Source organism: Dicentrarchus labrax, unplaced genomic scaffold (genome assembly GCF_905237075.1).
Source record: "Dicentrarchus labrax unplaced genomic scaffold, dlabrax2021, whole genome shotgun sequence".
Classification (NCBI taxonomy): domain Eukaryota; kingdom Metazoa; phylum Chordata; class Actinopteri; family Moronidae; genus Dicentrarchus; species Dicentrarchus labrax.
This window is the reverse complement of record NW_026136705.1, coordinates 9019768-9036817: the sequence shown is the minus strand read 5'-3', so window position 1 is coordinate 9036817 and position 17050 is coordinate 9019768. Positions and strand designations below refer to the sequence as shown.

The 17050-nt window shown below is 41.0% G+C and overlaps 1 protein-coding gene across 2 annotated transcripts; it reads left to right on the top strand.

Annotated features, from left to right (window-relative positions):
* The first annotated feature begins 3153 nt into the window (after positions 1–3153).
* On the top strand, positions 3154–16145 carry LOC127364112 (glucose-6-phosphate exchanger SLC37A4). Of its 2 annotated transcripts, none has more exons than XM_051401303.1 (10): positions 3154–3301; positions 4875–5409; positions 8061–8293; positions 9781–10027; positions 13658–13810; positions 13904–13989; positions 14078–14191; positions 14293–14358; positions 14463–14601; positions 14709–16145. In XM_051401303.1, exons 2-10 carry the CDS (start codon positions 5262–5264, stop codon positions 14873–14875), a joined length of 1353 nt encoding a protein of 450 aa, XP_051257263.1. In that variant the 5' UTR covers positions 3154–3301; positions 4875–5261; the 3' UTR covers positions 14876–16145. The 2 variants fall into 2 exon arrangements, with proteins under 2 accessions (XP_051257263.1, XP_051257264.1); XM_051401304.1 differs by lacking the exon at positions 3154–3301 and adding an exon at positions 3370–4055.
* Positions 16146–17050: the final 905 nt, after the last annotated feature.

The following is a 17050-nucleotide window of genomic DNA, read 5'->3' as shown; positions in this document are numbered from 1 at the left end:
AACCACTGAGCTAGATTTTAAAGGAATATTCCATTTTCATTTTCTACAACATATAAGAAATGACAAATGCCATATCTGTGAGGGTCTGACAGACTCGTTGATCAGCACAGTGAGTCCAACGTTTGTTTCAGCAGGTGCTGAGAAGGTTTCAGACTCTGTAACTGAAATCCAAAGACCTCTCAGACGTGAAGGACGTAAAGCCTCGTTCTCAAGCAAAAAAGAATAATTTGTCATTTCAAGTCATCTATGCAGAATCTCTGCTGTAATTAGCAACAGTAACTTATTAATATCAAGGTACATTTCCTCCTCGTTAGGGGGCCTCCAATGTATTAACAGTTTAGCCCAAACTCGCTGATGATAATTAAAGGATTTAAGAGAAAAAAATCTCACAAGAAACAAACACCATGACATCCATAAAACAGAAAATAGACACATAACAGTTTGATTCATTTATCTGAACTGATCTCTCTCCATACAAATGTCTGTATGGCCTCCTGGAACATGCATCTACATTCTTCCAGATTATTCAGAGGCAAATGCACAATACTGTTAAATTGCACACGAAAAATAAATCCACTGATACACTGTCTCTTTCATTGTCTAATGCATCCACTGCAAACAACACATTACTTTGGCTCCATCTGTTGGCAAGAAGTGCATGTGCACATAAATCACTGTTGTAGAAATGGTATAGAGAAGAAACAAAACTAAGAGTTTATCCTACGCTCTATATTGGTAATATATGTGGCACAGATTGAGACTACATGAATAGGCCCCACAGCTATGTGTTTTCAGTTACTGTGGATGCTCAGGTTAAATTTATGTGGAGTTTTTCTGTGAATAAATGGAGGCTGTTAAACTCCACACACTATTTTTAAGGTATGAGCTCCCCAACCTGAGGTGTCTCTGTTTGAATATCCTCTCTAATGTTTCTTTTTGTCTCTTTCTTTTCCCTCTCCCCCTTTTTTCTCATTTGTTTTCCAGCCTCACAGTCTGTACATGCAGTGGAGTCAGCCACACTCATTAACAACAGCTGTGTATGGATGGGAACCCAAAACCGGTTCCAAATTGTTTAATCCATCGGAATAGCCTCCGAGCTTATCAGTTCCTTTTATTGATGCTTCTGCACTGCTAGAAATTTGCAGCAAGAAGGAGTCGTGGCGGAGAGGAAGAAAGATGAGCAGTGCTAGTTGAAATGTCTACAGAATGATCAGTTCAAGTAAAGGTGGAAAAAAGAGAAACGCTGAAACATCTTTCTACTCAACATGGGCTTAAATTCAGGAAATGCCAGTATTTGACACTCTGCACACAAGTGCCATTTCTTCCTAACTGAGCTGCATAACTGGTACTGAGGGTAAATATAGTATAATAACAGGCATGCTTATCAGATTTTTTTATTTGACTAGCAAAACGAATGCTGTACAAATATTTAGGGATGGGAATTAAGAACTGGTTCCAGTTGACAACCGGTTCCAAATTAAACAAAGTGAGTAAAAACTGTGGAGCTTTTACTCACCTGAGGACACATTCAGGCCTTTTTCTTCTATGTTTTTACACTATGTTCACAATAAAGCAGATGCACTGACTACCTGTGTAGGCCACACAGAAAACTGATCAGGAATCAATAATGGAATACATAAAGAATTGGGCTGATGAGCAGAATCGATAATGGCATCAATATCAATATAATAAAATGGTGTCAATAAAACTTTTTTCAATTACCATCCCAGAGTTTGGAGAGGTGGTGGAAAAGTTAGCTGTGAGCCCTGTACTATAACGCACATGCATCCTGCTTGTTTTATCTAACTGTTCACACGTTTCTCCTGACAGACACTCTAATCTCCAACAGTTACTGACTAGTGCTAAAAAACTAGTTTTCAACTTTTATTTCCAGGTGATTATACACTAATGAAAACGTACCTGTGAATATTATATTCCATTTCTGACAAAAGATCCTCCTTAATGTAACACACTGGACATTAATATGTACAAAATGTATCAATAAAATCTTATCAGTTCCCATCCTTACACTGGTGTGGGTGGACAGTGGTTGTGTCGGGCTATTCAGACTGCCAATACTGAACAATATATATATATATTGTATACTACAAAAACTCTGGTCAACCATTTACTATACTTACTGCACTAATAATGACTCCATCATGGATAAAAATTGTGACTTCACCAAGACATACCAACAACAAAGGAGCACAAAGACTTTATAATGGACCACAAATACCAGCCATTACTTCAAGAGAGGAACGCAGAAAACCAGTAGTGAAGCAAGGGAAAGTCAATAGGCCTTTTTCACAGCGGACATTTTGACATGTGACTGTATAAAGCACATGCTATCCTAAATGAATAAAAAATGTTCCAGCTGTGAGAATAACTAAAAAATAAAAGATAGACACTTTGGGTTGTTGGCTTAAAGATATGCTGTTGTTGAGTCAACGATCAGCTATCTTTCTTGGCTCTGATTGGTCAGCACTGGGAGGAGCCAGAGGAACATGATTTTTTCTGATTATCTGTGTTGTGTGCTACTGCCCGGATATAGTGAAAGTTTCAGTAAATTTGACAAAAAGTTATTTTTATAAAAGTTACCTACTGCATCTTTAAGGATGGTATTTCACCATGCTCCTCAAACCTTTGTTCGAGATGAGAATGTTTTTTTTTACAGTTTCAGGGTTGGATGGGGTGGGGTATTTGGCTCGTTATCTCTTTGTGTGTCTTAAAATTAATTTTATTCAGTGCCAGCTGAGTAAGGTGGGCTACTCCACAGACATGAAGTAGGGCTGCACTAATTCACACCTTACAGAATCAGTACATCATTCTTTTTCATTTCATTCTGAAAGTACACAACACACAGCAGTCAGGAGGGGGCAGTAGTGAGCAGCAAATATTGAGATTTTATTGAATAATCCGTATAGTATAAATAATATAAATAAAGTCGATAATGCGGAATTAATCTACAGGTCCGACTGATTCCTTACAGATCATACAAGATTCCATGATGTCTGCATGGTGAGGAAATACACATTTAAAGTAAAATAATGCAAATATTAAATGGAGTTTGGCTGCGTCGGAATTGACCTGAATCCCACCAGGTTTGGACTCGACCATTGCAGTAGATGCATTCACGAATGGTGGTGCAACATTTGAAACGGTACCCTGCAGCAGTGTCTGGCCGCTTGTGCCACGGAGGCTTAGCTGTGTCACGGGGACGCGCTCAAAAGCTGCAGACTCATGAACGCGCGTCGCCCTTCTGCATGCATGGAATCAGCGAGAGGGACGCGAATGAAAGGTAACCAGCTTTACAGGCATTTCCTCATCCCGTGTGGCAGCCGGGCGGTAAACGGCTGTGGCCCACGGCGGACAGCATCGATGTGTCTTGCTTTATGGCGGCATTTGGTCAAACGTAGGCCCGAAGGACCCTCCAACACCCGAACCGCCCCATAAATCAGTTCGCCACGAGTAACTGAGGGCATCTTTGTACCAAAGTTAGCAAGAACGGTCCTGTTGGGTGAAGTAGGCGGTCTGCTGTGATGTGTAATGCTGTTCAATACACTGTGTTTCTGTGTGGAAGCTCGGTGAGTTGAAATGGTTTGATGGTGGAGCACGTATTTGGTTTAGGAGTAACGGCTAACACAGCACAGATGTTCCTGCCTTATAGAACATTTAAGGTCCTCGTTCTTCCTCCTAACTTCTATATGTGTAAAAAGGTCAGCTGCGTCACTTCTTCTAAGTTTAAGTTGTGCAAGACACCTGATATCTGCAGGGTTGCTGACTGGAGACCTCCAGTCCGAACCAGATGTCCGTGGCAGTTAAAGTAACGACTTCTGACATTTATATGAGCAGTGGACCACAGAACGAGCTGAGCTGCAGGTCCAGTGTCAATGTATCCCGGACCTGGCCGCACCTGAACCTGTGACGTCTGAGGGGCTGTAAATAACAAGGTGTCTGGGTCAACTGACCACCACACAGCATCACAGCCTCCAGCAGGGAGAGAGCCCTCTATCTGAACACTGGCAACTGCACATGCTGTACTGCAGAGAAAAGTTTGTACTTTCATCATGAAGACTTGTGTTCACCCATTAAATGATGATTTGATTGCAAGTCTCTGTGTAAAGGGTCTGGCATTGTGTCCAAACTATATATTATTGAATGAGCTCTTATCTGCCCATTTAGCTTGTTAAAAGTAGAGCTCCAGTGTAAACATTTATGAGGAATTGGATATGCACTAACTGTGTTTGTATTGGTGTGTAATCAACTGAACATAAGAATCGAGTTTACCTTAGAATGAGTTTTTTATATCTACAGAAACCAAAGCCACATTATAGACATTGTTCAATATCAGTATCATTTTTCATGGGGGGGGCACACGTCCCCCTCAAAGAATGCGTGCTTATGAACTAGACAGAAAGTATGGGTCACCTTCCATGGAGGCTGCCATGTTGAACCACCATGCTTCTACAGTAGCCACTAAAGTCTTTATTAGTCTTTCCACAGTGTTTCAATTCATTCTGATTTGGTCTAAATAAATCCTTAATTCCCCCGAGTTAGATAACAGAAAACAGAAAGTAGCAGTGACACGGACTACAATAGCTTCCATCGGCCGGTGATAATCCTCAGTGACAAAGTGTCTGACAACATTTAGTAGATGTAGAAGAGAAAAACTGCAGTTTTAGTCGCTCTACTCAGTTGCACATAGAGATGTATTGATACCAGTTTTTCCTTCCTGATACTGAATCCAGCACAGGACAGGCTGCGATAACAACACAGGCTATGGGAGTGTGCTATGTCTTTACATGGCTAATAATTGTTTGCTACTGTATTTATATGTTAAGTGGTGTTTGTTACGTTCTTCTCCTTTTCAGGCTGGTGTAAGGCTTCCGTCCTCTGCCCTGGCTTCTACAAGCAGCAGCCTCACAGATAGAGCTACCAGCCCACGAGAGGAGTGCTGTACAAGAGCAGTTCTCCTCGCGGGACATATTTAAACAGTGCAGCCCAGCCGATGCCACATCTTGATTCATATCTCCTTTGTGCCAGAGCAAACAAGTAGTTGATGGTGTTGACTTTTTACTAAGAACAGTCCAACAGCGGCCGGTGATAACAGCACAGCTCTCAGCTTGATTAGCTATAATTTAGATGCCAGAGGACCCAAATCAAGACTCCACTGAAGAAAAGAGGAATTAATTATTGTTTTTCTTCATCATCCTTGAAGTTGTGTGCCTTTTTTTGTTTTTGCTCAGTCAAGTGTAATCATGGGGGCCACAGGCTATGGCTACTACCGGACCGCCATCTTCCTCTGCATGTTCATCGGCTACTCGCTGTACTTCTTCAACAGGAAGACCTTCTCCTTCGTCATGCCCTCTGTGATGGAGGAGATTGAACTGGACAAAGATGACTTGGGTGAGACAGTAGCATTAATGCTTTTCTTTGTCTGGTTAAAGAAATATTTCGTTAAGACAGGGGTTCCCAAACCAAGGACCCTCACAATAGATGCATATTAGACCTCAGACTGTCTGCATAGTCAATCAATGATCTCACTAGGATCACTATAAATTACAATCAATAGCCAATTTCGATTTTCGATTTCTTCCCTTTTTCCAACTTCCAAAAATGTTTATAAAAGTTCAATTATACTATTCCTCCTTTTGCTGTGGGCCCACTACAACACATTCAAGGAACCATGTTGGTCCCCAGACCCCAGTTTGAAAACCAGTGCCTTAAGCAATGATTAGGTCTGTAAAGAGGCTACTGTTTGACAGAAACATTGTGCAGTAATTCCTAAATCTGTCCTAGTTTTAGTACACATACACACACATGCACTATGGACACAGAGATTAAACTGCTTCTAGTCTTCTTAAGCTTCACCCTCCACATTGCAAAATGTTGGATTAGACATCAATACATTTCATGTTCAGGAGGTGAAGTAACTGTTTAGGCTCAGTCCCACTTATGACAGAGGTTTCTGATCATTACACTTGACGTTAATGAAAAGCTGTAACACTTTAAATATAGCTGAAAAGAAATGGATTCAATCCACTATTAAAAGGCACACAACTGTGCTCTAGTGTGCTATCCTTTTTCTAATTAGCATTAAACACAAAGTACGGCTTAGGCTAATGGAATTGTCATTAGTTTTGCAGGTATTTAGTATAAACCAAAGTATCCGACAATCAAAAGATTTGACATGATGATGATAATAGTCAGAGGATCACTAGAGGTATTACAGTGTATCCTGTGGAGGACATTAACGGCTAAACCAAATCTTAGTGGCTGACCGATTATCTGGCATTTATTAATAATTGGCATTGGTTGATGCCTGCGCTCATGAGGCTGATTAACAAAAAATGTCTACAGACACATCTGCAGGCAGCCTTGTCAGTGTGGCTGCTCTGGAACGATGTTAGCGCTCCCCCTTGTGAGGTTTGGAATGGGATGGGAATCGAGACCTGATTCCAAATGGTCTGATCCATTGGAATTGTATGCCTCCGAGCCATTTATTTGACACGCACAAGTGCCACTGCTTCCCAGCCAAGCAGTCTGTCTGTTACTGAGGGTAGATATCCTGGTATAAGAACATAAGCAATAAGTAGGCAGGCATAGCAGAAAACTTAAATAACTTTATAATTGTTGAAAAATTTTTTTTTCCCACACAGAAAATATCAGGAATCTATAGAATTAATAAAGAATGGACCAATAAAGAATCAATATGGCACATAACAATAAAAACAACCCCACCCAGTTGGAAAGGGGAAAAATTGCCAACCATTATCATTTTTTTTTTTTGTTAATACATTTCTCCAAATGACAGCCAATCTAATCTAAGACAGTTACAGGCTAGCATTAAATATATATTATGTGATAATATAGAATATGAATGCATTTGAATGATGTTACTTCTGACATACTGTACAAAGCTCTCCCAATAATACCAGTCACATTCTGAAATCTACACCAAATCCCAATGTATTTTTCTATTTCAGTAATGTATAAAAGATGATAGTGTATATTAGATTGTAAAGTGGATGAAATAATCAGTCCTTCCAGTTTTTTTGTGATTGTTGCGGGCAAAAATCCTTGATTATGCGTGCACGTTTTCTTAAAAAATGCGATGGAATATGCGGGATATTTATGCAATTTTATGCGATGAAATTGCGGGAACTTGCAAAAACTGCCGTTTGATGAAAAACAGAAAAAAAAGTGATTCCTCCAACACCCTGTTCTCACTAGGCTACTACCTTAATGTAAAGAGTCATTTCTTATTACTTCCTATGATAAGCAAGCATACTACATCACAGAAAGTGCTGGGAATATTTAAGTTCTCATCTTGTTTTATTTCAGACCTTAATAAACACATGGCTCAAACTTACAAAACATTGATGAGTCAAACAAGTTCTGTAGCTTTACAAAAGGAATGTGCTACAACTTCTGTAAAAATGAATAAATACAGTATGAGACTGATTTGCGGGCTTCATCATGGCTTCATCGCGGGGTTTGCAGCTTTTCGATGATGTTCACGTCGCGTAATTACGTCACTTCATAACGTTCCCATTGTGTGAAGTAAACGCAACATTTTTCAACTTTCTGCTAAGATATATGTGAATCCACGAAAATGCGGGGATTATGAAATCATGCAAACCCCGCATATTTTGCGCAGAAATCGTCAATTTATGCCGCGAAAGTGCGGCGTATTTGAAAAAATGCGGCCCCCACATAAATATGCGGACTTTGGCTGATTATGCATTGAATTATACAATCGCATAATCGCGTTTTTCTGGAGGGACTGAATAATGGAATGATACTGGACTTTCCTTTGTTTTAATATCTGTATTATATCACTTTAACCACTAATGTCAACCTCATGGTGGCGCTAGAGGTCCAGTAGGATTCATCCTCTGGAAGTCATGAGTTACTGGACACAATTTCTGATTTTATATTCTTGGTAGTGAAATGATCATCCAACTTCATGAGTACAAACCTACAGCCCTTGTCTCCTGTGATATAGTCTCTCTCTGTTCATTACATTAACACCAGCCTTCCCGTTGTGTCTGCAGGTATGATCACCAGCAGCCAGACTATGGCCTACGCCATCAGTAAGTTCATCAGTGGTGTGCTGTCGGATCAGATCAGTGCCCGCTGGCTTTTCTCCATCGGCCTCTTCTTGGTGGGGGGCATCAACATAGCTTTCTCCTGGTCTTCCACTGTGCCCATGTTCTCACTGCTCTGGTTCATCAACGGCCTGGGACAAGGCTGTGGCTGGCCCCCGTGTGGGAAGGTTCTGCGCAAGGTAATGGCATCCTAATTGCCAACTCCTGCAACCCAGATCCCTCATTCACTGTGATGTTGAGAGCCAAGGGAAGTCCTGCTCTCAACATGCAGGCTGTTTGTGATGCCAGCTTGTGAAAGTGTGTAACCCCGGAGTGGGAGCCACCTGCTGCCAGACATATTGTCTGTGTTTTCGCGCTGTACTGTGGGGGAGGAAGTGCACCTGTCTGTTGGTTGTTGGAAGCATCTGAAGGAATCCAGTTCCTTGCTGTCAGACAGTGCTGACCTTTGGGCCAGAGGAAGCACTGCCTGGTTTGAGGAGTCAGCCTGTGTGAGCTGTATGAGACACTGATTGTTCAAGTCCAAAGCGGGGATATTGGAAGTGATAGTTGGCCTCATTCACAGACTGCTTTTAGATCATTACAGTCTGGTGAATGGTATGCATTTTAGACAAGACCTGACGTAAACACATTTTGCTGGTCTATGCTCACAGACTGCTTGAGGCTTGTGAGTAGCTGCCTTAAAAGTAGCAGTGTTCAAATGTGGGGAATAAATAGGCTTTGGCATGGGTTAGTGCTGAAGGGGATCAGATTACAGCAGAATGTATTTATAGAAGATCCTCAGCAGATCTTTCCAAAAGAAAAACAACTTACAGGTGCTTTCCTTCTCTAGTGAGAGGAAACATCTTCAAGTCGGCATCAGTTTGCCACAGCTCTGCAGTTCCTGTTCCACAGCTAAGTCAACATCCACACACTGTGGATCAGCACAGAGTTAAATCAGCTTATGGGCCGCTCAAAGTGTTTACCAAGTGGATTCTCAAGTTACTGGTTACTCTGTTGCTCTGTGGGGTATGGTGTGTGAGGACTGCTTCTGGCTGTCTTCAGCTGTATTACATCACAAGGGTGTGTGGTTCTGACACCATTTCTCCAGAACCAGTAAAAAAGAGAAGAATCTGAACAGTGTTGCATGTTGGAAAAAAGAGGTCTGTTGTACTGTCTCTGCCTTAATATCCTCTTAAAGGGCCAGTGTGTAGCATTCAGTGGCATCTTGCGATGAAGCTGCAGAATGCAACCAGCTGAATACTGTTTGCCTTCCAGCTTGTAATGTAAATATGGTGGCCACGAAAAACCCAAAAGGCCCTATCTAGAGCCAGTGTTTAGGTTGTCTATTCTGGGCTACTGTAGAAATGTGGTTCAATATGGCGGACTCTGTAGATAAAAACCGCTCACTCTACGGCTATGGATATTATATTCCATTGCAGCCAATAGATCCTCCTAAATGTTACACACTGGACCTTTTTTAAAAATATTTAAATACAGTGGATCAGCATGTTTTTGAGCCTGACCTCTGAGTTGCTTCAGGGAAGTGAAACTTAACCAACAATATATAAATATATACATAGCTGTAAAAATGCATATGAAGGTATTAGTGCATTTTTTGACCATTGTAGGATTTTGGAAATGTTGACAAGTCTTTGGTTTGTTCTCTCCTTTGTCTCTTTTCCCTCAGTGGTTTGAGCCGTCCCAGTTTGGAACATGGTGGTCTGTGCTGTCCTGCAGTATGAACCTGGCAGGGAGTCTGGGTCCAATCCTGGTCACTGTGCTCCTGCAGTACTACGACTGGAGGACTATCCTAACCATGTCAGGCGCTTTCTGTGCTGCCTTCTCATTTGTTTGTCTGGTGTTTGTAAAGAATGAGCCGAAGGATGTGGGCCTGCCCAGCATCGAGGCAGCAGCCAAGAAGGGGGCTAAGGGAGGTAAGTCAAGAAGATGGTTGCCTCAAATCATGTCGGTCACATGTTGCCAAGATAGCTCCCTTAGAGTTAGAGTAATCAAGTGCCTGCTTGTATGACGAAGTTTTTGTAACTGCCCCAGTACCCAAGTGCCCGTTTAGACTGCAGTGTGTGGGAGGTTTATCAGCTCACGGGACATACATTAAGAGGATATCCCGTAGCTTGTGCAAGAACAGATATTTAATTCCCAAATTATTTATTATTTGAGTTATTAATTAACAAATAAGTACTTGATTGTAAAACAGACCCTTCGCAGTCAGGGGAGCAGACCACAGAACCAGAAAAGCAGTTAAACAGAGTTATCGAGGGGCAGGTTGGACTATTGAGAAAAGGATATGTTATTTAATTAGAGCTGAATCAGATTTAAAGGTCCAGTGTGTAACATTAAGGAGGATCTATTGGCAGAAATGGAATATAATTCAATTCAATTCAATTTTATTTGTATAGCGCCAATTCATAACAGAAGTTATCTCAGGACACTTTCCAAATAGAGCAGGTCTAGACCGAACTCTTTATCCCATTATTTACCCAACAGTACCACCATGAGCAAGCACTTGGCGACAAGGGCAAGGAAAAACTGCCTGTTAAAAGGCAGAAACCTAGGACAGATCCCGGCCTAGGTGGGTGGTCGTCTGTCTCAACGGGGGGGGGGAGAGAGAGAGACACAGACAGACAGACAGACGCACAGCAACAACAGTATTGGTAATGGCAATCTAGCAGGACCATGACAGGAGGCTCCACCTGGATCGATAAGAACCTGCAAGCCAAGAAAGCACAAGAACTCCGGGGAAGAAGTGAAGTTAGTAACATGCATTAATGGGACCTGAATAAGTGCAGAGAGAGAGAGGAAGAGAGGAGCTAATAAAGAGTTGCAGTAATCCAGCCTAGAAGTAACAAATGCATGGATTAGTTTTTCTGCATCTGTCTGTGACAGGATGTGTCTAATTTTTGTAATATTACGTAAATGAAAGAAGGCAGTCCTAGAGGTTTGCTTTATGTGGGAGTTAAATGACAAATCCTGATCAAAGATAACTCCAAGATTCCTGACAGTGGTGCTAGAGGCCAAGGTAATAGGTACATCTAGAGTAACTATATCTGTGGACAGTGAGTCTCTAAGGTTTTTGGGGCCAAGTAATATCCATAGGTATGTTGTCATTAGTGTGTAATCACCTGATGAAGCCAGAGTTGCAGTCTGCAACTACACTGCTAGATGCCACTAAATCCCACACGCTGGACCTTAAACTAATTAGTTAATAAGTTGTTTAATGGTATTAGAATGACAAGAAATAGGATTGCGCCTAATTATCGACCGAACGTCAGCATTGGCCGATATTCGCCTTGACTGACTGACTGATGTCAGTGGCTGATGTTTATCTGTTGTGTGGCATCAATTCTGCACTGGTTAAATGTTGTCTTGGTTATTTCCAACTTACTGATATATTGGATATTGGAGAAATAATCACCTTTTCCAGCACTGGCACAAATGTCACACAGACACCAATGTGCACCATGCAGCAGCACAGACAGTGAGTGGCTGTCTCACATCTTGGATGAGAAGAAAAACAGACTGCAACAAGGCAGAGATGCTTATCTTTGTAGATTTCTTTGTTTCCCTGGCACAAAAGGTGAATAAATAACAACAAAAACATCGCTATCGGCATCAGAATTTCCCAATCGGTGCATCTCTAATACAGAAAAATCTATTAATCATTTGAGCCACAAATTAGGTGTACTGTGTGTTAGATTTATTAAGACATGGAACACACTTGCCTACTACGTGGATGGGCCTGAATGTGAACATCAGTGCTCAAGACTGGACTTGAGGTGTGTTTCCCAAACAACAACCATAATCACTACTTAACCACCTGAGTGTCATGGATTGTAACTACCTACACAGTTACCAATGTAACCCCAAACTGTGTATCTCAGCTATGCATGCTGAGATAACTATCCAGATCAGGGAGAGGCAGTCATTGATAATGATTCTCTACCCGACATCAATAATGTCCACCCACATCCCACATGCAGGCAGAGCAGTTAGCACCTCATCAATAACAACTGCTCCCCCATTTCGTGTTTTCATTAAAGTCAGTCAATGTTTCACCAAGCAAGGCTGTTACTGAGGTCTACATGTTGCAGTTATATGAATTCCCAGAGTTTATTCATTTCCGTCCCGGCAAGTCTATTAAACATTGTGCTTTACGATACAATCTTTTTATAGCACAGATGAAGTTTGAAGTCATTTCATGACAGTTATTGTGTGTCTGGTACAGTTTGCAGAGATGTGTAAACTCAGAAAATTCTGATCTTCTAACACAGGTTAGGTTTTGGGTGATATTTTTTGTAAATTCAGCCCATATCTCTGCTTTGTGACTTTATTGGCTATTGCAGCTTCTACACTTAGACAAAAGCCTCCAAACAGAGAGACTTAGAAAGAGCTTCTCCTCTCACACCACCAGGATGATGAACTCCAGAGCATCTTTCTGAGCGTATACAATTTTCTTTTATTATGTTTGCCTACAAATTACACATATGCGCATTTTTTATATTTTTCCTTTAATGAAAATGTGCCCTCTAACATTTTAATACTAGCACATAGATCCCACATACTCAATAGGCAGACTGCAGCATCAAATTTAATTTGGACCTGAAGCAATATTTCAACGATCACTGAAAAAGTGACACACCGCTATCATGTCACCTCACACACATAGTTGAGCTGCTTGTAGCCAGAGTTAGCAAGAACGTTACCTTAGTTAGAAGCTTGAATTTAAAAGGCATTAAAAGAAATAAAGGTTGACTGTAAAAATCACGCATGAAGATTTAAAGAAATATATGTTCATCTTGAGCACACGTGAAACCAATTAGCTTAATTAAAAAAAGTAAAATGCTACTATGACAACAAAACTTCAACAGCTAAAGTTGCGACATCAAGCCACCAGCAGAATAACTGATCAATCAAGGGAATCAAGAGAATGACCATTTTCAGCTATGAAAACAGTGAAAACCTTCATGTAGAACACGTGTCTCTGCCTGCCTGTTACACCTTACACAATGATGGTCTCTTCTCTCTAGAACACAGAAATGTGTTTTGTGTAAATTGTTGTGGAGTTTTTGGAATGTAAATATCAGTCGCTTAATCCATCCTTCCTGGACCTGTGACACTGGAAATTCGGCAAGTAGAAGTTCAGAGTTAAGAGTATGGCACGACGGCATTTTACTGCATATATTGTAATTATCAGTATGTGACAAATACATCTTTAATCTTTTTTCACCAGAAGATGGCAGTGTGGACATAACTAAAGTTTTGAACAGATCCTATACGGAGTGCCTGTGGGGTCTTAAAAAGTCTAAAATCCAATAATATGAATTTTAGGCCTTAAAATGTCTTTACTATGTTTTTGGGAAACATGTATTGATCATGCTGTAACAACTACAGATCATACCAAAATGGAACCAGTACTGATTTTTCTTTCTTTACTTTTATGCCAGAATGGACATAAACTCAGTAAGTGCACTTTCTGCACTGTATGTATATTGACCTGTTGCTGATCTCTGTGTGGACGTATCTCCCTGTGTGTACTCACCCACCAGGCAACAGCGAGAGCACCCTGAGTGAGTTCCTCCTCTCTCCCTTCCTGTGGGTGCTGTCTCTGGGCTACCTGGTGGTGTTTGGGGTGAAGACGGCTGCGACCGACTGGGGACAGCTGTTCCTCATGCAGGAGAAAGGCCAGACTGTTCTCATGGGTACGAATTTTTAATTGTCCACTGATTCCCACTGATTGATTTTCATTTAATTAGACTGGTCAGGGGTGTTGACATCTGCTGTGTTGTTCACAGGCAGTACCTACATGAGTGCCTTGGAGGTGGGAGGTTTTGTGGGCAGCCTCGCATCAGGCTTCATCACTGACAGAGCTGTATCTCGGGTGAGTCACAGACGGGGATAAAATCAGGCAAAAATGACTGTGATTATTGTGTAGAGGTCAGTGGTAAAAACATCCTCTCTTCCTCCAGCAAGGCTTGGGCACCCATGGCAACCCTCGCCATGGCCTGCTCATTCTCATGATGGCCGGTATGTATGTGTCCATGTACCTCTTCAGAGTCACCATCACACCTGAAATCCCAGAGGTAATAGCAGCTTCATCCTTTTTATACTGTGTAAAATGATTGACATGTACATGTTGTCAGTATTGAAATATTACAAGATTAATCTGATTCTCTTTGCTCAGGAGGCTCCTCTTTGGGTCCAAGTCATTCATCCCATTTCTGTCCTCATTGGTGTGTCAGAAAAAGAGGTACGCTCAAACATTTACGTTCATGAGGATAAACATTCAATGTACTGAATGTTGGGAAAGCCTTCACTAACATGTGTTTCACATTTTCTTCTTGTCATCCGCAGATCTGGATCCTCTCCCTCGGTGCTCTGTTTGGATTTTCTTCTTATGGACCAATTGCCTTGTTCGGGGTGATAGCCAGTGAAAGCGCTCCTTCAAATTTCTGTGGAACCTCTCATGCTGTTGTAGCTCTGATGGCTAATGGTGAGCTGCAGACTCACACAAGCAACAGAAACATCTGTATCACTCGCTGTAGTACTCCAGCGTTGACTCATTCATATGACTAAACTGTCTTACTGCTTTTGTTACAGTGGGGGCTTTTATGGCCGGGCTTCCCTTCAGCACTATTGCCAAACAATACAGCTGGGACATGGCTTTCTGGATAGCTGAGGTGATAATGGCCGTCGCCACCGTTGTCTTCTTCCTCGTACGCAACATGCGCACCAAGATGGGACGGATCGCCGAGAAACTGGACTAATGTACCTTACTGAAATGAGCCTACTGTCTATGTCCCCTTATGTGACTAGATGGACTGTGTTCTCGCACTGTTGATGGCTCTGTATAGAGAAGACTGCACATTAATACAACTCCAATTTGACCAAACAAAACCACTATCAAACACACACTAATCTCAGACATTGTCTCCTGATTAACTGGGTTGATGTCGATGCTCAGGGTGGGTGTGAGTCATTTAAACCAGTGGTTCTCAACCTTTTTGGTATCAACATTGATACACATCAGGCTGCAGACCTGTATTTGGTAAGATGTAGTATTAGGGATTCCCATCTGATAAGATTTAGTTATTCCATAACTAGATTGGCAGATTAAAAGTGAAGAGTGTGAAACCTATGAACAGTACAGTCATACTTATATATTCTCTTATTGGTCAATTTTCAGTCAGTGAAATAGTATTTATAATATGAAAATATTTTTTCTGGGGACCCCCTGGAACCCCCTCAGGGACCCTTGGTTGAGAACCCCTGATTTAAACCAGTTTAGATTCACAGTCAGGTGCTTCTGTCCCACATACTATACTGATCTTTTTCCTCATTCACCAGCACAAAGATAGAGTAGATAGAGTAGATGATAATTGTTTATCACAAGCCAGTATTTTAATGCTTCCACTTGAGGCCGTTTTCATGTCAAGATCATCTAAAGGTTATGAGAGCTTTATGCAGAAAAACCTGGACATGAAGAGTAGATTTTCTGGAGATAAAGTGGGTGTGTGCTGCTCTCTGCATACTTTGCCTTCCATGGAAGTCAGTTATATCTAACTTATTGAATGTGTACTGATGGGCCTGTATATTCTAGCCTAGTATCTGTCTAGGTATTTGCACAAAAATGTGGTAGCGTGTCATTTCACTAATACTGCAAGTATTTATAAAAATGTACCAGGCTCATTATGTCACTGAAATTAAGTAATCAGAGATCGTGATATTTTTATACACAGTTCTGTGCTTCATGGTAGAGAGTATAACACTCATGCAGACTCCTTAGACCATGTCAGCCTTTGTGATCTGACATGTTTTTTTAAGATCAGTCAACATCACACCTTTGCTACAGGTGTTTTATCACTACCACTGTGGTTATGTACAGTAGTTACAATGCTGGATTATATACAGTTACCTTTCTCATCTCTTTAATCTGTGAGTTCAATAATAATGGGTCTGCACTCAGTGCCATGTTGGCATGTCTAGATCTTACTGGAATTATACGGATGACATCTAATAAATGTGAAGTTTTCTTTGTTTGGTTTATGTTTCTCTGTGAACTGGCTGTAGTGCAGTTTAGCACCCACAGCCTGTGAGATTTGGCCTCTTGCTTCAGCCACTTCTGAAAAGGCACTAAAGATGCATAAACCTTCCTAAAGCTGGAAGGAGAATGTCTGCTAATGGCTAAAGGATAGGCACACATTTTTTTCAAATCAACATACTCACATGTCCATATATACATTGGAACAGTTTATGGTTGCTGTAATGGTTCCTGCCATGAAGAAATCATTTCCTAATGCGATTCTGGTAATAAGGGACAGTCCTTATGTGGAAAACTGCATTTGAAAGTTCCACTGAAACTAATATGAGTCTTCAGCAGAGTTCCACAAATCATGTGAGCAGCATTCACAGTTAGTCTTTTTACTATGAAAGTTTGTAAGCAGGGAAGCAGAGAGAGGGATGCTTCTTTTTATTAAAAAGACTAACTGTGGGGGATAGCCAATTTATGGTTTCACTCAGACTGCTGAATCCTCACAGCTTCAGTTGAATCTCAGAATGCATTTTTGCATGATTCTAAGGATTTTGTCCCCCATCACTTCCATTAAAGAAGCTTTAGGAAGGGACTTCTTCGTGGCCAGTATGGACCAGGGGAACAATTAAAACAACCAAAACTTGTATATATTTCATATTCAAACTGTTTCAACCCAATTAGTGAACTCAGTAACTGCAAGAAGTTTGTGGAAAACGAGTGGTTTGGATGAATTTTGAGCAGATTATTTCCTGTTTAGGAAACTTTTTATACAATTATCTGTTTGTATTATGTATTGTTTTATATTTTAACAATCATACACACTTCAGAGGCTTCTTTTCTGACAGATTATATTATTTTCTCGCTTGGTTGTTCTATTAGACAATTTACTTCACATTTCTTCATAGAAGTG

Excerpts from the sequence above, each read along its gene's own strand:
- LOC127364112 (XM_051401303.1), top strand. The coding sequence starts at position 5,262 with ATGGGGGCCACAGGCTATGGCTACTACCGGACCGCCATCTTCCTCTGC. Across the intron at positions 8,294-9,780 it reads GTGGGAAGGTTCTGCGCAAG|TGGTTTGAGCCGTCCCAGTT; the intron begins GTAATGGCATCC and ends CTTTTCCCTCAG. Across the intron at positions 13,811-13,903 it reads AGGCCAGACTGTTCTCATGG|GCAGTACCTACATGAGTGCC; the intron begins GTACGAATTTTT and ends TGTTGTTCACAG.